The 25583-nt window shown below is 44.9% G+C and overlaps 1 protein-coding gene across 1 annotated transcript in view; it reads left to right on the plus strand.

Moving 5' to 3' along the window:
* Positions 1–12323: 12323 nt before the first annotated feature.
* The window catches only part of LOC126184945 (organic cation transporter protein-like), a 382199-nt gene continuing 368939 nt past the window's right edge, over positions 12324–25583 (plus strand). Inside the window, exon 1 of the mRNA XM_049927619.1 lies at positions 12324–12383. Within this exon, the coding sequence (XP_049783576.1) occupies position 12383 (1 nt within the window). The 5' untranslated portion in view covers positions 12324–12382. The remainder of the gene's footprint in view (positions 12384–25583) is intronic.

A 25583-nucleotide genomic window follows, 5' to 3' on the forward strand; every position in this document is an offset into this window, starting at 1 on the left:
ACCTGCGACTGGATTCACGATTTTCTTGCAGATAGAACTCAACACGTCGCTCTTGACGTTACTAAATCAACGGATGTAAAGGTAATATCCGGTGTACCACACGGAAGTGTGATAGGACCGTTGCTGTTTACAATATATATGATCTAGTAGAAGGCGTCGGATGCTCTTTAAGGGTATTCGCAAATGATGCAGTTGTTCAAATGGCTCTGAGCACTATGGGACCTAACATTTGTGGTCATCAGTCCCCTAGAACTTAGAACTACTTAAACCTAACTAACCTAAGGACATCACACACATCCATGCCCGAGGCAGGATTCGAACCTGCGACCGTAGCAGTCGCGCGGTTCCGGACTGCGCGTCTAGAACCGCTAGACCACCGCGGCCGGAGATGCAGTTGTCTATACCAAAGTAGCAACGCTAGAAGGTAGTAAGAATTGGCAGAACCACCTGCAGAGAACTGATGAATGATGCAGGCTGTGGCAGTTGACCCTGAACGTAACTAAATGTAACATATTGCGTATACATAGGAAAAGAAATCCTCTACTATACAGCTACATTATTGTGCTGTTTGAGGCTTTCCCGGCGCTGCATCTGCTTGATAGGTTCCCGGGATTTACGCCGGATCATATTGTAGAAACCGCACAATATTTCAGCGAGACAACTGCCCGCCATCTTCAGGTGCTACTGTCGCGTCGCTGAGAAGCGCGCCAACGGAGGACATCCGCTCTCCTCAAATCCAGCCAACTTCCTGACCATTTGAAGAAGAGTTTAAGAGAACGAGCGCCAGTTCCGCCACGACTTTATGGCCTGCCTAAGATACATCAGGAGAATGTTCCGCTTCGCCCTATCGTTAGTAATATAGGTGCCCCAACATACCATCTAGCTAAACATCTGGCTTCTATTCTGAGTCCCATGGTGGGGAAATGTGAACACCATATTCGAAACTCAGAAGATTTTATACGGCGAATGAAGAACCTGCGTCTTGAATCTACAGACTTACTAGTGAGTTTCGATGTGGTTTCCTTGTTCACACGGGTGCCTCTGATGGACTCATTACAACTTATAGGAGCCAAGCTCGAAGGGGATGTCTTACACCTTTTCAAACATGTGCTTACCTCGACTTACTTTTTATTTAACAACCAGTATTTCGAGCAGACAGACGGTGTTGCTATGGGTAGCCCTTTGTCTCCCATAGTAGCAAATCTTTTTATGGAAGATTTCGAGGACAAAGCACTTCAGATGGCGGTTCGGAAACCCAAATGTTTTTGGAGATATGTAGATGATACGTTTGTGGTATGGCCGCATGGGACAGCAACGCTTCCTTCGTTCCTGGAACATCTGAACTCCCTCCATCCAAATATCTGTTTTACCATGGAGGTAGAAAAAGATGGTGAGCTCCCATTTCTGGATGTTTTGGTGCGTAGAAAAGGAGACGGCTCCTTGGGTCACAGTGTGTTCCGGAAGTCTACGCACGCAGACTTGTATTTACAAGCTACGAGTTGTCATCATCCCTCACAGCGCAGCGGTGTATTACGGACGCTAGTGCATAGGGCTAGAGCCATCTCAGATCAGGACAGCTTATCGGCAGAGCTCAACCATCTTCGCTCTGTATTTGCCCAGAATGGGTACTCCGAGAAGCAGATCCGGAACGCGTTTCGACCAGCACGCTCCAAACCTCAAGAACAACCTGAAGAAGCAGATAACACCACGGGGTTGGTTTTTCTACCGTATGTCGGTGGCGTGTCTTTTAAGGTGGGCAGAATCTTCAAGAAACAGCGGATTAAATGTGTTTTCCGGCCTCCAGCAAAAGTGAAATCGATGCTGGGCTCTGTTAAAGACAACCTCGGCCTGAGGAGACCAGGAATATACAAAATCCCGTGCCAGTGTGGGAAATCTTATATTGGCCAGACGTGTCGTACGGTCAAAGACAGATGCGACGAACATAAACGTCACACGAGGTTGGGTCAGCCAGAGAAATCTGCGGTTGCTGAACATTGTCTTGACACGGGACACGGCATGAATTATGAAGAAACTAAGATCATCTCGCATGCTTCCACATACTGGGACTCCATCATCAAAGAGGCGGTCGAAATACGTATAAGCAGTGACCTATTAAACTGAGACACGGGGTTTCACCTGAGCAAAGCCTGGGAACCAGCCTTGGCGGCACTAAGGAATCGTCAGCCACAGATCAGCAACCGCGCCGAGTCAACGCAGATGGGAAGCCTTAGCGCAGATGCTTAAATCGCGCGCGCGAACGGGGTCCGTCGCTCCCGGCCGCATTTTCCCGCGCCGCGGCGCGCTTCCGCAGACCGCGACCCGTTTCTTCAGCAGAGGACTCTGGTATTCGACGCTGTCTACGATTGGTCTTCGATGACGTTATGCCCCGCTGGCGCCTGCGCTGTTCTAGAAAGCCAGCATATAAATTGGCGCGCTTGTCAGCGACGCGACAGTAGCACCTGAAGATGGCGGGCAGTTGTCTCGCTGAAATATTGTGCGGTTTCTACAATATGATCCGGCGTAAATCCCGGGAACCTATCAAGCAGCTACATTATTGATGACAAACAGCTGGAGACAGCTTCTGCAGTAACATATCTAGGTGTAACTATCCAGAGCGATCTTAAGTGGAATTATCATATAAAACAGACAGTGGGAAAAGCAGACGCAAGAATCAGATTCATCGGTAGAATCTTAAAGAAATGTAGCTTATCCACGAAACAAGTGGCTTATAAGGCGCTTGTTCTTGAGTATTGTTCATCTATCTGAGACCCCTATCAGGTAGGACTGATAGAGGAGATAGAGAAGTTCCAACGAAGAGCTGCGCGTTTCGTCACGGGATCGTTTAGCTGGCGAGAGAGAGTTACGGAGATGCTAAATAAACTCCACTGATAGACGTTTCAAGAGACGCATTGTGCATCACGGAGAGATTTACTATTGAAATTTCGGGACAGCACTTTTCAGGAGGAGTCAGACAACGTATTACTTCCCCCCACATACATCTCGCGTATTGACCACGAGGAGAAAACTCGAAAAACTAGAGCCAATACAGAGGCTTACCTACAATCGTTCTTCCAACCCACTATTCGCGAGTGGAACAGGTTGGAGGGATCAGATAATGGTACCGAAAATACCCTCCGCCACACACCATTAGGTGGCTTGTGGAGTATGATGTAGATTTAGATGTAGATGTGGAGGTGAAAAGACATACATGGCGAAGGAATACAGTGTCACAGTAACGCTGACCAGTGAGTGTACGGCGTTCAAAAATGTGAAGGATAGTAGTCGATGTAACATTGTGCCTCGCAACACCATAACACCTGGACCAGTAAAAGATCATGTTTGACAGTGTTTCTGGGTGCATTACTTGTTACCACCTCTCACCATATGAGGGTACAGCGCAGGTGCATGAGCTCTTGGATCGAGAGTATGTATGGGACCCTTATCAGTCGGGTCTGATTCAAGAGATTGAGTAGGTCCAAAGAAGAGTGGCAAGGTTCGTGACAGGTACATTTAGCCATCGCGAGAGCGTTACAAATCCCATAGAAAGTTTGAAGTGGGACACACTTGCAGATAGACGACGCTCTAAACGGAAGGGGCTGCTCACTAAATTCGAAAATCCGATCTTCGCAGAGGATGTAGAGCATATATTATTACCACCAACTTTCAAATCGCGCAATGATCACCATTCAAAGTTAAGGGAAATTACAGCTCGCACTGAGGCGTTCAGACAGTCGTTCTTCCCTCGCGCGATCTGGTAGTGGAACAGAGGGGGGGACCTAAAACTGCGGAATATTTAAAACTGGGTGGGAGGACGGGGACTTGATTCCTGTGAGTAAGAATGTATATACACTCCTGGAAATGGAAAAAAGAACACCGTGAATTCATTGTCCCAGGAAGGGGAAACTTTATTGACACATTCCTGGGGTCAGATACATCACATGATCACACTGACAGAACCACAGGCACATAGACACAGGCAACAGAGCATGCACAATGTCGGCACTAGTACAGTGTATATCCACCTTTCGCAGCAATTCAGGCTGCTATTCTCCCATGGAGACGATTGTAGAGATGCTGGATTTAGTCCTGTGGAACGGCTTGCCATGCCATTTCCACCTGGCGCCTCAGTTGGACCAGCGTTCGTGCTGGACGTGCAGACCGCGTGAGACGACGCTTCATCCAGTCCCAAACATGCTCAATGGGGGACAGATCCGGAGATCTTGCTGGCCAGGGTAGTTGACTTACACCTTCTAGAGCACGTTGGGTGGCACGGGATACATGCGGACGTGCATTGTCCTGTTGGAACAACAAGTTCCCTTGCCGGTCTAGGAATGGTAGAACGATGGGTTCGATGACGGTTTGGATGTACCGTGCACTATTCAGTGTCCCCTCGACGATCACCAGTGGTGTACGGCCAGTGTAGGAGATCGCTCCCCACACCATGATGCTGGGTGTTGGCCCTGTGTGCCTCGGTCGTATGCAGTCCTGATTGTGGCGCTCATCTGCACGGCGCCAAACACGCATACGACCATCATTGGCACCAAGGCAGAAGCGACTCTCATCGATGAAGACGACACGTCTCCATTCGTCCCTCCATTCACGCCTGTCGCGACACCACTGGAGGCGGGCTGCACGATGTTGGGGCGTGAGCGGAAGACGGCCTAACGGTGTGCGGGACCGTAGCCCAGCTTCATGGAGACGGTTGCGAATGGTCCTCGCCGATACCCCAGGAGCAACAGTGTCCCTTATTTGCTGGGAAGTGGCGGTGCGGTCCCCTACGGCACTGCGTAGGATCCTACGGTCTTGGCGTGCATCCGTGCGTCGCTGCGGTCCGGTTCCAGGTCGACGGGCACGTGCACCTTCCGCCGACCACTGGCGACAACATCGATGTACTGTGGAGACCTCACGCCCCACGTGTTGAGCAATTCGGCGGTACGTCCACCCGGCCTCCCGCATGCCCACTATACGCCCTCGCTCAAAGTCCGTCAACTGCACATACGGTTCACGTCCACGCTGTCGCGGCATGCTACCAGTTCCTGGTGTGTCCGCTGTGCCGTGCGTGTGATCATTGCTTGTACAGCCCTCTCGCAGTGTCCGGAGCAAGTATGGTGGGTCTGACACACCGGCGTCAATGTGTTCTTTTTTCCATTTCCAGGAGTGTACGTCAGGTGTGATTCAAGGGTTCAGTCCTGAGGGGTGACGGCGGGTGGTATGAGGGGGAAGGCGGGCTGTTCACTGTTTGTTAGTGTCTCTCCACCACCACCAGCATCACCACCTCTCCCCCAACCCCCGCAAATATTAACAGTGGTCACCGACACTTTAAATGTCATACAGATTCCAATTATTCCAATAAAATAAAAATGATAATAATAATAATGTTCCACAATTCGATCTGTCTGAAATCTGATGTTTCATAGTAATTTGGGAAGCAACAAAAAGTTATCGTAACATGCTAAATTACGTGGGACTTATATCATTCACATTGTCGAATCGACGATAAACAACTAGAAAAACTTGCCAGACACAGTGACTTGATAATCGAACTACAGAGGCTCTGGCGTAAACCAGTGAAAGTGGCCCCAGTGGGTCCTCGGCACACTGGGAGCAGTGCCAAAAGATCTTAGAGGACACCTCAAAACCAGTGGAATTGATAAAATATCCATCGGCCAACTACAAAAAGCCGTTTTACTGGTTCTGAATGAGTTTATCTGCCGATTTATACCGCAGTACTAGATGCTTGGGAAGTGTCCAACTAGTGATAAATCCAGCTTTGTATACGTATTTGCTGTGTACTATTAATAATTAAGTATTATTATTTAATTATAATTATAGCTATTTGCAAAAAATGGTTCAAATGTCTCTGAGCACTACGGGACTTAACTACTGAGGTCATCAGTCCCCTAGAACTTAGAACTACTTAAACCTAACTAACCTAAGGACATCACACCATCCATGTCCGAGGCAGGATTCGAACCTGCGACCGTAGCGGTCACGCGGTTCCAAACTGACGCGCTTAGAACCGCACGGCCACACCGGCCGGCAGCTATTTGCAATTATTATTAATATTAATTAATAATAATAATAATAATAACAGATAATAATAACAATCATTGAGACGAAAGTCTAACGAGTTATATCAAAATTTTGAGAAAATCTCGGACACTTTCAGGATAAGAAGATTGAAACTTTGCGACCGCATTCTCAGAATGAACGATAGTAGAAGGGCCAAAAGGATTCTCTACCTTGCGCTTTCAATAAAAGTTAAAAAAATGGTTACATGAAGCTGAAAAAGATCCTCAGGAAATACGCATTATAAACAAAAGCCTACAGGAGAGAACTGCACTCAAAACTTTAACTGATAAGCATTAGTTTAAAGCTAAACCAAATGCTGCATCTAAGAGAACATAGACAGAAGGACGTAAGGGAATCGACACTGAGAAGATGAAGAGGTTTTGGGAGAAGAAGAAAGCAAAAATATCAGTGTAATAAGTCGAATCGCTCTCCGCAGCTGGACATAACGATGTAGAAAAAACAATAATAATAATAATTTGTTTTCATCAATACTTAATACATCGCTTTGGCGTAGCATCCATAAAATTGCAATCCAGAGAAATACAGGATTTGTAAAGCATTCGTCGGAAAATTTGAGGATATGGTGCGTCATGCAATTACAGTAACTTAAGAACTATAAGAGTAACAAACTCTCGTATTTCTGACAACGTTGTAATTTTCCCAATATAAAATCGAAGTGTGTACTCTACATTATCAGTTTTCCACGTACCACTACGACTCCAAACACAGGCCTGACGACTAGAGCTACATGGACGTGTAAATGAAGGCAGTGCTGTTTCTTTAGTCGTTTCTACCTACGTTCGGGAAGTCAGTTTTGTTATTACTTTTCTTCCTTAGTGGAGGTTGTATCCCCTTCTGTCTTCCCTTACTCAACTTCCTATGACCTGTCAGTTCTACGTGTGGACTTAAGAACGGTGTCGGAGTAGCCGGCTGGAGTGGCCGTGCGGTTCTAGGCACTACAGTCTGGATCCGAGCGACCGCTAAGGTCGCAGGTTCGAATCCTGCCTCGGACATGGATGTGTGTGATGTCCTTAGGTTAGTTAGGTTTAATTAGTTCTAAGTTCTAGGCGACTGATGACCTCATAAGTTGAGTCGCATAGTGCTCAGAGCCATTTGAACCAAGCCATTTGGAGTAGCTGTTCATATAATGTACAGTCAGCCTGCGAATGTGTGCCTTTACGTGGCTGCAATATTACCAACAGAAAAGTATTCTGTGTTACATGTAGTTTATAGAATTCCTTGCCATTTTCGTACTACTTTAGTCTTAGAAATTTAGCTGTGAATTGTGAAAATTGATATATTTAAAAATATTAATGCTACTTCTGAAATGTTATATGGTGGAGGGGTGGGGGATAATAACCCACATGAGCCCTCCCACATTGGATCTACTGCTGCGTATGTGACATACACAAACCGAGAATTATAGGTGAATCATAGTTCCAAAAATCGTCGCTAATCTTTAGAAGATGAAAAATATTTCGAGAGAGGAGTAAGGGCTAGATGTTACAGTGCGATGCCCTTTGTATGTCAGGCAAAACGCCAGTTCGCTTAACAGCCAAACTATCATATTTTCACTTCTCTGTTTTTCTTCAACCATTACAACAATTTTGTATTAAGTTTCTTCTAGTATCCTTTTTCCTCTGTGATGAGCTACAACTAAACAACAAAATCACTAAATTGACGGTATTTTCTCCTTTCTCTGAGTATCCCTTGATTTTTGGTAGGTCGTGACACTGGACGTTCGTCGACAAACTAACAAAACGTCAACTATTGGGATAAGTGCGAAACCGTAAATCCTCACCTCGTTGGACAGGTGAATACATCAAATCAGAGTTCGCAGAACAGAAATGAATAAACAATATAATTTACCCGTATCTTTCTAGTACTGTTGCAGTGAAAACATATTTTTTACACTCTTTGCAGCTACCGCTGCTCGTATCTCTGCAAGAGCCCGAATGAAAACAGTGGTAAATGGAAATAATCGTTTAGCATTATTGGCCGACAGGCTAGTGTAGTTCGGCAGCCGGGCGTAAGACCTACTCCACGCCACTTTGGCGACTTACTCGTCTTTGTAATGGAGATGAGATGAAATGATGAGAACAACACAAAAACCCATTCCAAAAATGAAGAAACTCTCCGATCCAGTTGGGAATCGAACGAGAGACCCCTCGATGTAGAGGCAGCGACACTAACAACTGTTTCTTTTTATTCGAATATCGGTAATTTAATTTTCCCTCAGTACTACGAAAGATATTTACAATGACAAATTTTTGTTTTATGACATGATCCACCTTAAAATTTATCCTTATTCAGTGGAGATCGCACTATCTCAATCCACCCGTTAGGCGTTGGCCCCTATTTCTTCCTTTTTCCTCTTTCTCCTAGTTAGAACCTGGAAAATAAATTCTTCAGTGTTTGAAGTGCGACTTCCCTTCCTGTAAGAGTTCATGTAGTCAGGATGGTGCTCAGTTTAATTAAGTCCCCTGCTGACAAGATCAATAAACTTTCCTGTACTATTACCTGTCAGTTGTGATTGAGTCGCAAAATTCAAGCTCCACTCAAATATCACAGGTCATTCATCATTGGGGTCAAGAATCTTAGCAGACATTTCTAGACGATGCAGGAAAATATATCCAGACAGTGCTGCATTTTACAGGATAATTGCCAGAGCATTAAGAAGTTTCTTAGGAAAAATAGTAAGTCCAGGGGGAAAACCTGAACTTTCAAGAGTGACACGGTTGTTCCGAATTGCATTAATTATTGCTGTAGACCATGATACTCCCGAAAACACAAGTTCAGTTAACAATCGACCGTTTAAACGGGATGAGCCCGCATGCATTACCATTCTGGTGCCTTTCTAAGAAGCGGAGAGCTGAACGAATACAAGCGGCAAGGGGGTTGCTCACCACGGATAGTTATGAGAAACAATACAAAATTATTACTGAAATTGTGGCTAAGTTATTTAAATGGACATTCACCAGGCTTAAAAGTTAGTAATGAAAGAATCACGTCTATCGACGTGGGGTTACGTTAAACTATTCTAACGACTATACTCTAATTCAGCCTCACACGTGGCCTGATGAAACACGTGGCCTGATCTGGCACTTGGTGAAATTCAGACACTTCAATATGTCTGGCGTATCACTAGACTACGAGCTGTGGGTGAAAACAGTGGTCAATATTCTAGAATGAATTTCACTCTCCAGTGGAATGTGCACTGTTATGAAACTTCGCGGTAGATTAAAGCTGTGTGCCAGACCGGGACTCAAAGGCAGGACTTGTTCATTGACGGGCAGTGCACCTACTGACTGAGATATCCAAGCAGGACTCACGACTCGCCCTCACAGCTTTAATGCTATCAGTATCTCTCCCCTACTTTCCAAAGTTGACACGAGTTTTGGAAATATTCTTCCATGCTGTGGCTATGTCATTTGTACAAAATATCCGGCCTTCCGTCTTTGAAGTTGGAAAGGTAGGATAGCTCATTCCCGGTGAAACACAAGGGCCTCTTGGTTCGAGTCCCGGTCAGGCACATAGTTTTAATCTGCCAAGAAGTTTCAGTGGTAAATAGGTTTCACTCCACATACTACTATGTAGGACTATATGGAGAGACAGAAAAATTTGCTCAAAGGGCAATGTCATCCACGTATTATGTCTAGAACAGACTTCAACCTGCCCGCCTGGAAACCAACATTGTTGTGGATGTATACAACACCTTCAATCCTATTGCAAGATTTTTTTCGCTGTATTCTGGTTCGTTATTCTCAGTTGTGAAACTTTGTCGCCTCAAACTAATCCGCAATGTGATTTCGTGGTGATGTTAAAAACTTTCAGAGAAGATGGAGAAAGGTAAACGTATCAGTTAGAGGTAAGGGACCATGGTTCGGAAACGACCTAGTGGAATGGTATAAACGAAAATCGTTCTGATACATCTGACAGTGGAATATATGTACCGGTACTGTTGTTGCTAGCCGGCCGGTGTGGCCGTTCGGTTCTAGGCGCTTCAGTCTGGAACCGCGTGACCGCTACGGTCGCGGGTTCGAATCCTGCCTCGGGCATGGATGTGTGTGATATCCTTGGGTTAGTTAGGTTTAATTAGTTCTAAGTTCTAGGCGGCTGATGACCTCAGAAGTTAAGTTGCATAGTGCTCAGAGCCATTTTATTGTTGCTAAGAATGAAGGGTAGGTAACTTCTAGAGGTGGTAGTACGGACCAAAATAAGAAAGAAATGCCTCGTAGTCATGGGCTCTAAACTGCGTACCTTAAGAGTTGCGAGCACTTGTTCATCTTCGCTATTATGAAACACATCTCTTCTAATGAACAAGTGCCCATAGCTCTTAAAGTATGAGTTAAAGATCCCATACTTACTGGACTTTTTTCTTGTTTTGGTCCAAACTACCACCTCTGAACGCTTCATATTCTACAGTCTTACCGGTACATATATTCCACAGCCAGGGGTACCAGATGGGTTTTCGTTGGTCACTTTCGACTCAGTCGTTTCTGGTGCAGGTGCCTTACCTCAAATTCATACATTTACGCTGCTCCATGATCCCTGAAAGTTTGTAACATCATCATGGAACCAGCCTGTATACGTGAACACGCCATTTCGAAGGCTAGACAATGTGATCAAAAGTATCCGGACATCTGGCTAAAAAGACTTACAAGTTCGTGGCGCCCTCCATCAGTAATGCTGCAATTCAATATGGCGTTGGCCCACCCTCACCTTGATGACAGCAGGTGCTGGAAGGTTTCTTGGGGAATGGCAGCCTATTCCTCACGGAGTGCTGCACTAAGGAGAGGTATCGATGTCGGTCGGTGAGGCCTGGCACGAAGTCGGCGTTCCAAAACAGGACTCTGTGCAGGCCAATGCATTATAGGGATGTTATTGTCGTGTAACCACTCCGCCACAGGCTGTCCATTATGAACAGGTGCTCGATCGTGTTGAAAGATGCAATCTCCATCCCCGAATTGCTCTTCAACAGTGGGAAGCAAGAAGGTGCTTAAAACATCAATGTAGGCCTGTGCTGTGATAGTGCGACGCAAAACAACAAGCGGTGCAAGCCCCCTCCATGAAAAACACGACCACACCATAACACCACCGCCTCTGAAATTTACTGTTGGCACTACACACGCTGGCAGATGACGTTCACTGGACATTCGCCATGCCCACACCCTGCCATCGGATCGCCACATTGTGTATCTTGATTCGTCACTCCACACAACGTTTTTTCACTGTTCAATCGTTCATTGTTTAGGCTCCTTATACCAAGTAAAAATGGCTCTAAGCACTATGGGACTTAACATCTGAGGTCATCAGTCCCCTAGAACTTAGAACTACTTAAACCTATCTAACCTAAGGACATCACACACATCCATGCCCAAGGCAGGATTCGAACCTGCGACCATAGCAGTTGAGCGGTTCCAGACTGGAGCGCCTAGAACCGCTCGGCCACAGCGGCCAGCTACACCAAGCGAGACGTTGTTTGCCATTTACCGGCGCCATGTGTGGCTTATGAGCAGCCGCTCGACTATGAAATCCAAGTTTTCTCACCTCCAGCCTAACTGTAATAGTGTTTGCAGTGGATACTGATGCAGTTTGGAATTTCTGTGTGATGGTCTGGATAGATGTCTGCCTATCACACATTACGACCCTCTTCAACTGTCAACTGTCGGCGGTCTCTGTCAGTCAACATACGAGGTCGGCCTGTGCGCTTTTGTGCTGTACGCGTCCCTTCACGTTTCCACTTCACTATCCCATAGGAAACAGTGGATCTAGGGATGTTTAGGAGTGTGGAAATGTATGACACAAGTGACACATAATCACCTGACCACGTTCAAAGTCCGTGAGTTCCGCGGAGTACTCTCTCACAGTGACTAATGACTACTGAGGTCGCTGATATGGAGTACCTGGCAGTAGGTGTCAGCACAATGCACCTAGAGTGTTTTTGGGATGTCCGGATACTTTTGATCACATAGTGTATAAAATGATCTCTAAGCTTCCATGTGCCCGTCATGTGAACAGGGAACTCTTCGAGATTCTCTCGGGAGTGGCAACTGGAAATGACTGTCGTCAGAATTGAGGTGTCATCCATCAGCGACGGCTCCATGGAGTTTAAACGCGACCCTCATTGAGAACGCGACGCGTCCCCCCGGCCTTGGGGATCAGCAGGTGTCGGGAAAGCGCGCTGCTGGGGAACACGCCCCATGAGGACGCGGCCGAGCGGTTTTGCAATGTTTAGTCGTGGTGGGGACTGCGGCGCCAGCGCCGGGCCAGTGCGCTGCCAGCCACCAGCCGCCACGCACGCCGCAACAGTGAGTACCCGCCGGCTGTTGCTCTTCCGCTCTGCTCAGTGGATGTCAACAACACTACCTGTGACTGCCGTGCACTTCCAGATGAAATGCATGTCAATAAAGGTGGCCCACTGCTTACGGCGAGAAACTTGTATCTGGGAGGAGTAGGGTTTAAATCTGCGATTTAATTTTTCGATCGATTCCTTAAGTAACTTCGAACGATTATTTTTATGATGCCTTTATTAATGCGGTAGCCAACTACCTTCACTGTTATAGCATATCGCAGGCAGTGTTGAAACTCTAAAAAATCTGACCTCGACGGAGAGTTAAATTCTAATTGTCATCACGCATATGTAAAATAGTGCGGAAAATACTGACATTTGTTCATAGGACAAATTTTCTTCACTAGGGAAAAGGTCACGAATACGTCTTTGTCGTAATTTCTCGTAGTGTCCACATTCTCTGACTTTTTGGCCATATACAGGTACAGTAAATACAACTAGGGTAAGTACGGAAGAAAAGAATATAAACGTTTGTGTACTTTGGCACACAAAGTAAACAATGATGACAGATTTTCTAGGAGAATGCTGAGATTTTATTTATCAGTTTCTTTTCCATGACTCGTTTCACGTTGACTATGCCGGACAAGCCTCTTGTACACGCAGTCCAGCCGATGAATTTGTAATAAGTTAACAAGGAAAGATCAAACTTTAGCGTCCTGTCGACAACGATATAAGAAACGGGGCACGAGTACGTATTGAACGAGGATGTCCCTATCCCGCGTGAGTCCTGTGCTCGCTAAAAATTTTCTTAGTAATTAACTTAATGTCTGCGTTATCACATTTTTGAAAACATAGATCGAGAAGTTTGGACTCGTAATAACTATTTCAGCCCAAAATATTAGTGGACGCCGGTTTGAACACGTTGTCGTTATTGTTGTTACCGTCGCCGTCATCTACTGTTCAGAGACTGCTCTGATAAAACTCTATCTTGTAAAGCCTCTTCCTTTCTGCATAGTTGTAGCCTACATCCATGTCAACCTGATTTCTGAATTCAAACCTTACACAACCTCTAAAACTATTACCCCTGGCACTTACCCCCGATTACCATACTGGTTCCTCGGAATGTTTCCCATCAACCAATCCCTCCTTTTGATAAAGCTGGACCATACTTATTTCTCTACACTTCGATTAAGTACTTCATTAGTTACCTGATATATCGATTTAGTCTTCAGCAGGCACCTGTGTAAAACGTTTCTCTTCTCGAACATAATGTAAAGTATACGTTCATATTTTTATTTAAGCTGTATTAGGTAAATACGTATGACAGGTTTTCACTATGGTGTTAGTACATTATATACATTTTTTTACAGAAAAAATTTTCGATGCCTTCTGTTCGTTTTATCATATGTTAATATATTTTTCAGCCACTCGAAAAAAGTATGATCCAGATCAGATGCCAACGACTCTTGTCACACTTGCCAAAATTTACTTCTACCCATTAACTACAAAATAATCTAATTCCAGTGACTATGGTAGCAACAAACGTCTCAAACGTTTCTAAGCAAAGATATGATTACGGAGGCTGTAGAGACGAGTTTGAAGAGGAGTGATCGATTTGGGTTTTAGTTGTAGCAGAGATGTTACGCTCCTGTTAGTTCCGATACTGTAACCAGCTGCGCCGTGGCATGTTTTCTTAGCTGTCAAGGTGACAGCCAGCGTCTGCCAGACATTCCGCGATACGTTTAGGCACCCGTCGATTAAGGTGCTCGCATTTCCTATAACCGGTAACTAATGGTTTGGTTTTCTTCATATTGATATTTACAATATGTCAACACATTGCCACATATGAGTTGTGACTGGGGTATTGATTGCTAATTCTTTCTTAAGACGTTGATTGATGTAGAGAAACCGATTTTGTGTGTCGTGAAGGAAAAAAAGGCGTTCACCTGATCTGGAAATTATTTATTTTGATTATTTAATTGAACAGACGAAAGTTGTGATGGACAGAGACAAACAAATGTTAATTTTTACTGAATTAGAACTGCCAAGTTGATTGGTGACACACTCATGTTCTGTACTGCTGGTTAATCTGTAAGTCTATATACGAATGTCTTCATTATAGAGGCTGAGATACTTATAGGCAGTCAATGGTGCTGGCAAAAAATTAGCTAAGGTTTTCTTTTCTCATTTCGAAGTTTTGAAGTCATTCTAAGTCTGCAACTATGGGACTTAACATCTGAGGTCATCAGTCCCCTGGAACTTAGAACTACTTAAACCTAACTAACCTAAGGACATCACACACATCCATGCCCGAGGCAAGATTCGAACCTGCGACCGTAGCAGTCGCGTGGTTGCAGACTGAAGCGCCTACAACCGCTCGGCCACCGGGGCCGGCTTCGATTAAGGGCTAACATGTAAACACGATAGCGAAAAACTATTCTTAAAATTGTTTTCGTCTTCTCGAAGTTACGTTGCATCTAATTACGTGGGCTGAGTCTGCTAGAATTGTTTATACTTTAGTGACGCAGCAATTTTTCCAGTAACATTCAGTAGGAGTAATACCAGACAGGAAAGCCTTGCGTGTTACAGCGCCACTTCCGGGATGAAGTGCGCCGGCCCCGGATGGAATCCGCCTGGCGGTTTAACGACGAAGGTCGCGTGCTCGCCAGCCTGGATGTGGTTTTTAGGCTGTTTCCCACGTCCTGCTATGTGAATACCGGGTTGTTACCCATGTTAAGCCTCAGTAGCACACGTACGCACGCGCACGCACACACACACACACACACACACACACACACACACACAAGAGATCCCGCTTGGTTTTACACAGAAACAAAACTGGGGGTTTGCCTTGGCTGATATAGAGGTAACAAGGCCAAAACAAGCAGAAAGAAATCTGTGGGCAAAGAAGTGTCTAATGCAAGGAAATAAATTCACCCATGTTCTGTTACTTAAGCAGCTGGATTCTGATGATTTTCATAATTACCTAAGAATGGATGAATCACGCATTTAGGAGCTGCTGAACGTCATCAGTTCTTAACAAACAAGAGTAGTCCTGAGAGTGTATAAGCTGCGACAAGAGACTATTAGCTACATGATGATTTCTAACCACTAGCAGAAGAAAGAGGACCTCAAATTCAGTGCTGTTACATCCCAACAATTATTAACTGAAATGATTCCCGAAACCTGCAACGTGATTTACAGTTGACTGAGGATATACATCATGGTTAAATAAAATTCATGAAACAACTTTACTAATTTATGTATGTAGCATAAAAGATGACCTGTAAGTTTAAGAAATTCATTTCAAATTAGAAGAAAGATTGCACTTGAAGGTGTCCACATCATCTAACAAATACAACAGATACTGTAGTAATGAAACCTTGGAAATAAAAACTAAAACCAAAAATACATGTCGACGGATTTTTATTCCCTCTGTACCACACGAAACTATCATGGATGTGTGTAAAAAATGAAAATGGTTCTTCATTTCTCACACTATCTCTTGTATAATACAATAGCATTGAATCCCACACACAGTGACAAACTTTAGACGGGTGGTTGGCACGATGTGCTGGATGGAGTGGCGATCAAAACGCCTACGCACATACAATTTGTTGGTCGGTGCGTGTGTAGGGCCCTTTAAATTAAACATGCCAAATCAGTTAATAGCAATGCCGACCCTGAGTCGATGCGGGACGAAGGCACTAGAAAATAAACATTAAGTAGGAATAATAATGCGAGAATTCCTGGATAATCAATGAGAATTTTTGAATTTGAATCAGAATTAAATAACTCTTCACCTCTGCCTTGACTGGCTAAAAGGCCGAAATGATTGAACAATTTTAGGAAATTCACAGAGTTTGCAAAATCTGGAAGACGATCCGCTGTCCTCTTGACTGCCTTAAAGTCGCAGGCCCTCTGACGGTTGGGGAGGGTGAGTTATATAAAGACGGATTAGGATTTAACGACGCATCAAGGAAGCGTTCTTTATAAATGGAGCACAAGCTCTTATTCGTAAAGATGGAGAAAGAAATCGGCATTGCCGGCATTCGCCTTAAGTGATTTAGGGAAATTACGTGAAATCTAAATCTGGATGACCAGACGGTGATTTGATCCATCCAAGTTCCATTCAGTCCAGTGCCGTAATACTGCGCCTCGTCGCTCAGGCGATGTGGAGGTAGTAGGTGGGTGGTGGGAGGGAGAGGGGGGGGGGGTGCGAAGGAGAGAGAGAGAGAGAGAGAGAGTGAGTGAGTGAGTGAGTGAGTGAGAGTGTATGTGTATGTGTTTCGTGCGTTTTCCGTGGTCGGTGGTGTAGTTATGATTACCCATTTCGGATTTTAATGGGCGCGTTTTACGGCTTCGTCGCTGCGCACGTAATTGTTTCACGGAAGCCTGTGTCAGATGGTGACGGTATTAGCTTGCTGGAGGAGGTGTTCACGTAAGAGGCGGAATTAGTCAGGTTTCATTCTAGCTAATAAACAGATTTTGTATCCGTGAAAAATTGAAATGTTTTTGTTGTAACTCTCTTGACTAACTTTACCTGTTACCCTGTTTTGTCTTGGATATTCCTGAGAAAGCTGCATAGAACCAGTTGTGCATTGACTGTTGTAGATGTAAGTTTTTCAGTCAAGCGATCGTACTGTGGCATTTTTCTGAGATTGTTGCACTACATCTACATTGATGGGGAACGGTGACACTCTTAAACGTCATCTAACGGATAAAAGCTAGATTGGCGGCTTTATTAATACTATTTCAAACGTGTAGCTCTACCGACGGTTGATACGGTGTCCTTGCTAACCAAGTGTGTAATACGTCACATAACGTCTCGCACATAGCACGTTGCTAGTAACGCGACGTCACTTCATTGGGGAGTAAGAGATAAAGAAATATTTCAATGTCGGTACTTGCCATCAATAATCAGAATTTTACTCTTTCCTTATTTAGGATTTGGCTCACTGTCGACGCCAATTGAGCTTATTTTAGAGAGTGGAAGTGATTTTATCATTATATTAATCTATCAAAATGAAATGTTACAAATGTTATCGAAGATAGGTGTACACAGTTCACTTACAGGCCTCAGGCCCTGCATTCGTACATTTAAGTTTGGAGTGCGTAGTACGAGAGGACTCACTGCCCTCCCCTCATTTCCACTCCACAATTAGACAGAACACAGGTTGGTGTGCTCTATAAATATGCCTTATTCCATATTACTTTACAAAGTGCAGAAGGTGATGTTCAGTAATACTTTACAAGGTGCCGCGAGCTGCGGCCCTTTGCTGGTCGAGACATATGTGCGCACGCTGCAGTGTCTCCAGGCTAAGTGAGGCATCAGCTGTCAGCGGTCGCTCGGCAGTAACTGCGTGCACAAAGGACCTGTGAAGTCCAATACCGCACGCGTACGCACACAGTTAAAATATTTCCCGCCAGGGAGCAGAATATACTGGACAGACTGACCTATCCAGTTTGCAGAATGGCACTTGGGATGGCAACTGACTTACAGTATTCAACGTAATCCCACTCTAAAATGAGTCTTCATATTTTACAACATGAACATAAATATAACAAGCAACAAAATTAAAACGTAAATTCCAAACAAGGAAGATAGTAAAGATAAAACTAGATACAATATCAGGGCATATAAAAATGAAATGCACTAATATTTAGGATACACAAAACCAACAAAATGTTACTATCACATTGCATATGAAACATAAAGGGTACTAACATGTAAGACAAAAAAATATTGTCCCACTGCATAAGACACATGAAAGGCACTGACATTTAAGACACAAAAAGCAAGAACAATATTACTACATGCAGTATGACTGTTAAGAAATTAATATTGATAGCAGTCAGTCAATCCGCAGAAAAATATTTACAGTATCTCAAGCTAATTACTGGCCATTAAAATTGCTACACCACGAAGATGACGTGTTACAGACGTGAAATTTAACCGACAGGAAGACGATGCTGTGATATGCAAATGATTAGCTTTTCAGAGCATTCACACAAGGTTGGCGCCGGTGGCGACACCTACAACGTGTTGACTTGAGGAAAGTTTCCAACCGATTTCTCATACACAAACGGCAGTTGACCGGCGTTGCCTGGTGAAACGTTGTTGTGATGCCTCGTGTAAGGAGGAATAATGTGTACCATCACGTTTCCGACTTTGATAAAGGTCGGATTGTAGCCAGTCGCAATTGCGGTTTATCGTACCGCGACATTGCTGCTCGCGTTGTTCGAGATCCAATGACTGTTAGCAGAATATGGAATCGGTGGGTTCAGGAGGGTAATACGGAACGCCGTGCTGGATCCCAACGGCCTTGTATCACTAGCAGTCGAGATGACAGGCATCTTATCCGCATGGCTGTAACGGATCGTGCAGCCACGTCTCGATCCCTGAGTCAACAGATGGGGACGTTTGCAAAACAACAATCATCTGCACGAACAGTTCGACGACGCTTGCAGCAGCATGGACTATCAGCTTGGAGACCATGGCTGCGGTTACCCTTGACGCTGCATCACAGACAGGAGCGCCTGCGATGGTGTACTCAACGACGAACCTGGGTGCACGAATGGCGAAACTTCATTTTTTTGGATGAATCCAGGTTATGTTTACAGCATCATGATGGTCGCATCCGTGTTGGGAGACATCGCAGTGAACGCACATTGGAAGCGTGTATTCGTCATCATCATACTGGCATATCACCCAGCGTGATAGTATGGAGTGCCATTGGCTACACGTCTCGGCACCTCTTGTTCGCATTGACGGCACTTTGAACATTGGACGTTGCATTTCAGATGTGTTACGAGCCGTGGCTATACCCTTCATTCGATCCCTGCGAAACCCTACATTTCAGCAGGATAATGCACGACCGCATGTTGCAGGTCCTGTACGGGCCTTTATGGATACAGAAAATGTTCGACTGCTGCCCTGGCCAGCATATTCTCCAGATTTCTCACCAATTGAAAACGTCTGGTCAACGGTGGCTCGTCCCAATACGCCAGTCACTACTCTTCATGAACTGTGGTATCGTGTTGAAGCTGCATGAGCAGCTGTACCTGTACGCGCCACCCAAGCTCTGTTTTACTCAATGCCCAGGCACATCAAGGCCGTTATTACGGCCAGAGGTGGTTGTTGTGGGTACTGATTTCTCAGGATCTGTGCACTGAAATTGCGTGAAAATGTAATGATATGTCAATTCTAGTATAATATATTTGTGCAATGAAGACCCGTTTATCGTCTGCATTTCTTTTTGGTGTAGCACTTTTGATGGCCAGTAGTGTATTTTGTGCTATGATTTGTTGCTGTAATAGCAATTTGGTATTGGGTTTTCCTTGTTTACCACCATACAAATGAAAGGGTATATCACTGATTCACTGCTTAAGCAGGCGGTACAATTTTACTAACAGACCTTTTTAATCTGCCAGTAGCACATTTCAAATTCATCACACGATCACCCTTATCACTGACAGGAAAGAAGTGATTGCTGAGTCCCAGCCTCACAGCGAGACGCAAATGATCTACCTCCACTAGAACGAGATTGTCGATCTGGAGCTGCCATGTTCCTTCTGATGTCCAAAACTGCGATGCTGCAGCTGATGCAGGATCTCATTGGGCCACCTCTCCCAAAGACTGATGCAGCTGTTCTACAATTTGACACCAGTGCAACTCGGTAGCGGGAATCTCAGGGATCGAGCGTTCAGAATGGGCACAAAGGGATTGAAAATGTATAAATACCCAGGAGTGAGAGTATAGATAGAGAATCTGTGACAGCACAGGTTGACCTTGAATTAGACGTGTTTCTGGGTTAACACTGTAGTCAGTTCTTCAAATGTAAGTACTATATTGGCAATGACATGTTTGAGTGACTTCATAATTTGACTCCTGACAGTCCACCAAAGTGAGGGGAACGATGTGGAATAAAATACCAATTGATACCCTTCGAGGTCGGTAAGGTCACCATACTTTCAACTGTAGCATCATCACAGAGAAAACGTTTCAGTTCATTGTGTGTATCTGGAAACGTAGTACCATTATCACTATACATGTGAGGTTTTCATCTTCTCGCTATGAATCTCCTGGGGAGGGCAACCAGAATTGACCCGATTACCATGTCAGTAATTCGAGGTGGCTGGGTTTGGTTGCCATGCAAATAAATAAAACAATACAGGCGTTGATAGTAACCTTATTAAGTTTTCCGCCGTGCTTTACAGCAACAGGGCCTGCATAAGACACTCCACAGTGCTGGTAAAGAAGAGACTGGTTTCCTCTAGATGCTGCTAGTCGACCCATAAGTTGAACTGCAGTCTGGGACTTGAACCTAAAGCATTTCAAACATTTCCCGATAAAACTATTGGCTGTGTTTCGCCCGGTGGGAATCCAAAATCTCCTATGCAACGTAGACGGTGAAAGCTGTGATCCACCGTGCAACAGATTTTCATGTTCATACACGATGAGAATTTTTTCAGATGATGCGTAGGTGGTAAGATAATAGGATGTCACTCACCATACGGTACTTTAGCGTTCATTAACTTCCCTCCCAGTAGAAAAATATCTTCTGTGTCAACAAACTGGAAGCAAATCTCTTAATTTACTGGTTTGTGGAATAGAAGCATTGGCCTTTAACAAAGCTGTTGCAATGAATTTTAGTACTCGCTGGTGGAAGGCGGTATTTTATATTTAAGAATGTAACTTAAAAAAATGTTTTCATAAGTTAAACATTAGTTTATAATGTTCGTATCGTCCTCGGCCTAGAAGGCTGTATATCAGTTATCAGCATGTTTTTGTTCTATAGTACTGACCTGCCTGTAGGAACTGAACAGAAACTTGGAGTAAATTGTTGAGGCCGCTAACGCCCTCATGTGTGGTGGCTCTCGTCGCGACCTGGCCGGTTTGCACACTGGTGGTGAAAGTAATATTTATGATATTCTAATGGCAATTGGAGAATAGAGGGATGCTAACTTTTCTTTATCACGAATTTTTCCCAGAACCGTCCATTAAATTAGAAATTTCTCCTCATGGTCTATTGTAGTTAGAGAACGTAACACTGTTGGAGGCGATTCATTCGTTGGATGAGGATGCTAAGTTCTACGGCCCCTTGCCGTTATATGCTGGCTCCGTGTTCCACCCTCCCCCTTCTATCATCAGTTACAAAGGTACTATGACACCAAAATCTCACATACTTTCATCATATTCAGCTGCACTTACCTAGTATACCAACAAACAATTGCCATACTTGAGGAGGATAGGTGTCATTGTGCGCGAAGAAACGAGGAATTTACAATTAGACGATTGAATCTAACCCTCGTAGTTCAAAATGGTTCAAATGGCTCTGAGCACTATGGGACTTAACATCTAGGGTCATCAGTCCCCTAGAACTTAGAACTACTTAAACCTAACTAACCTAAGGACATCACACAACACCCAGTCATCACGAGGCAGAGAAAATCTCTGACCCCGCCGGGAATCGAACCCGGGAACCCGGCCGTGGGAAGCGAGAACGCTACCGCTCGACCACGAGCTGCGGACTAGCCCTCGTAGTCCTCTAGCCAACAATGGCGTGTGTGTTCGCCTAACGGAGAGTTAATATAGTCTCTGGAATAACAATCCTGCGGTTTATTGTGGTTTTCTCTTGCTTTCGTTGCTGCTAAAGCGACTTGTATTGCTAGGACCACATTGTCACTTCTTCATACACCTGAGAGCTTCCGTCTTATTTCTTGCTCTCTTTCCGTGTATGTATAAGCGTTTTCGTGTGCATTCGTGCACGAATACGGACGTGTCCCTCCTATATGTGTCAGATTGTTTGACGACTATAACGTTTGTAAACTGTCCTCGGAATGCTGTGCGTGACTGTTTCCTAAACAGTTTCGCTAAGTGGGCATTACTGCTACACGCTTTGTTACGGCAGAAGACCATCACAATAGTGTTTTGAAACGCATCCGCGTTCTCCCATACATGCTGTAGAGTAGTTCATAGCGCAGTGATGAACGCTGTTACACTTATCACAACCTTGAAACATGCCCATTGTCTTGTTAAAACTCCATCAGTCTTAGAACAAAAATCAAGAGGCGTAGTTACCTAAAGAAGCAGCAGCGATCTGACCTTCATTGCTGGATAAATGCCTTCTCTAGCTTCTTCCACGCATTACTGACTACTAACTTCTGTTGTCTAGTGCACCTTCCATCTTGTTTTCGTCTCGGTCTTCTTTTGGAATCCAGTAAAACACTTCCTTGGGCCATCCACTATACATTCGTCTATCTACATGTCCGATCGACCATTTTATTTTCATTACACTCCTAATTCAGTCTTCCACAGTAGTCCATTCCCTGATCCATTTGATTTTCTCTCTTAGTATTACCCAACATACTTCTCTCCATCGGGCGCTAACCAGTCTTCAGTTTTTGAATAGTTTTCGCATTTAAAGTTCGTCTCACAACCGTAAGTCACTAAGGGTCGGTGTTCCTTACCAGATAGTCCAGAAACGTAGTTCTGAACAACCTACCTCATGTCTCGAAAACAGCCCACTTGCACTCTTTAGCTTATAACTTTTAAAAAAATTGTTTAGCCAAGGGTCCTCTTCACCTGCCCTAAATACAAAACCCGTCATCTAGTTAAGATTTCATTGTTAGTTTGTACTACTTTTTCGATTTGTTGGTTACTATGTAATTTTTTCTAACTTATTTTCAGGCAGAACTTAGAATTTGCTACTGTGTCGTGTGCCATCTTAGATGGTGATATGTAGTTTGTTGCCACCATACGTTTCTGTTCAGCGCTCTTCACATTCTCATTGAGTTCAACTGTTTCCGTTATTATAGTTTCATTTTATCTTTGTACATCTTCTCTCATTCATTTGCGAACGGGTCTGTTGAACTCGGTAGATTTTATCAGGTTTGTATTACCGTTGCCTTAAATCATTTGTTTTGCCTTCAATATATGTCTTGGTATAGTTAACAATTTTTCTTTCACTCTTTTCGTGCTTATTTGCATAAGTAACTGTTAAATAATTGCCCATTGCATTATGTCCATGTTTTTGATGCTGTTGGTGATAATTTTCGTTTATGCTAAAAGCTGACTTATACATGGGCATACACGACCAGTAATAATGACTTCGAGGTTTATCGTAATGAGTAATAGTGATAAGGAAATATTATCCAAATCAAAATACTTTGACCAACAACTTCCATTCTGCCATTAATGTCTGAAGGAAGTCATTTTTCTCTCGGTTATTGTTTACATATTACGCCAAAATCAACCTGTTCGCTGAACCAGAGAATAGGAATAATCACAAGAGACTAATATAAGTTTCTCATCCGAAAACTAGTATTCATACCCTCACAATGAAACCATTCCATCGATACATCTTAATTAACATAGGCGCTGTCATCCTTACGCCGGCCGTGGTGGTCTAGTGGTTCTAGGTGCTCAGTCCGAAACCGCGCGACTGCTACGGCCGCAGGTTCGAATCCTGCCTCGGGCATGGATGTGTGTGATGTCCTTAAGGTAGTTAGGTTTAAGTAGTTCTAAGGTCTAGGGGACTGATGACGACAGATGTTAAGTCCCATACTGCTCAGAGCCATTTTTTCATCCTTACGCCACAGTGCGGAATCCCATTCAAGGTAACGTTTGCTACATTCAAAAGCTGCGACATTGTCGCGGAAAAAACAGTGACCCGTATATACAATAAGTTTCCTTTAATTTACGTCTATAGTCACAAACTTTTTGTTAACAAATTACAGGTTTCGGTAATGACTATCATCAGATCTGTTTCATAAAAACAAAGTTCTAATGTACTGCAGCCATAGTGGCATCGCCAAATGTTAAATGCAAAATCAGCACCAGCATCGTCAGATATACACTCCTGGAAATGGAAAAAAGAACACATTGACACCGGTGTGTCAGACCCACCATACTTGCTTCGGACACTGCGAGAGGGCTGTACAAGCAATGATCACACGCACGGCACAGCGGACACACCAGGAACCGCGGTGTTGGCCGTCGAATGGCGCTAGCTGCGCAGCATTTGTGCACCGCCGCCGTCAGTATCAGCCAGTTTGCCGTGGCATACGGAGCTCCATCGCAGTCTTTAACACTGGTAGCATGCCGCGACAGCGTGGACGTGAACCGTATGTGCAGTTGACGGACTTTGAGCGAGGGCGTATAGTGGGCATGCGGGAGGCCGGGTGGACGTACCGCCGAATTGCTCAACACGTGGGGCGTGAGGTCTCCACAGTACATCGATGTTGTCGCCAGTGGTCGGCGGAAGGTGCACGTGCCCGTCGACCTGGGACCGGACCGCAGCGACGCACGGATGCACGCCAAGACCGTAGGATCCTACGCAGTGCCGTAGGGGACCGCACCGCCACTTCCCAGCAAATTAGGGACACTGTTGCTCCTGGGGTATCGGCGAGGACCATTCGCAACCGTCTCCATGAAGCTGGGCTACGGTCCCGCACACCGTTAGGCCGTCTTCCGCTCACGCCCCAACATCGTGCAGCCCACCTCCAGTGGTGTCGCGATAGGCGTGAATGGAGGGACGAATGGAGACGTGTCGTCTTCAGCGATGAGAGTCGCTTCTGCCTTGGTGCCAATGATGGTCGTATGCGTGTTTGGCGCCGTGCAGGTGAGCACCACAATCAGGACTGCATACGACCGAGGCACACAGGGCCAACACCCGGCATCATGGTGTGGGGAGCGATCTCCTACACTGGCCGTACACCACTGGTGATCGTCGAGGGGACACTGAATAGTGCACGGTACATCCAAACCGTCATCGAACCCATCGTTCTACCATTCCTAGACCGGCAAGGGAACTTGCTGTTCCAATAGGACAATGCACGTCCGCATGTATCCCGTGCCACCCAACGTGCTCTAGAAGGTGTAAGTCAACTACCCTGGCCAGCAAGATCTCCGGATCTGTCCCCCATTGAGCATGTTTGGGACTGGATGAAGCGTCGTCTCACGCGGTCTGCACGTCCAGCACGAACGCTGGTCCCACTGAGGCGCCAGGTGGAAATGGCATGGCAAGCCGTTCCACAGGACTACATCCAGCATCTCTACGATCGTCTCCATGGGAGAATAGCAGCCTGCATTGCTGCGAAAGGTGGATATACACTGTACTAGTGCCGACATTGTGCATGCTCTGTTGCCTGTGTCTATGTGCCTGTGGTTCTGTCAGTGTGATCATGTGATGTATCTGACCCCAGGAATGTGTCA

This window comes from Schistocerca cancellata, chromosome 4 (genome assembly GCF_023864275.1).
Source record: "Schistocerca cancellata isolate TAMUIC-IGC-003103 chromosome 4, iqSchCanc2.1, whole genome shotgun sequence".
Classification (NCBI taxonomy): Eukaryota; Metazoa; Arthropoda; class Insecta; order Orthoptera; family Acrididae; genus Schistocerca; species Schistocerca cancellata.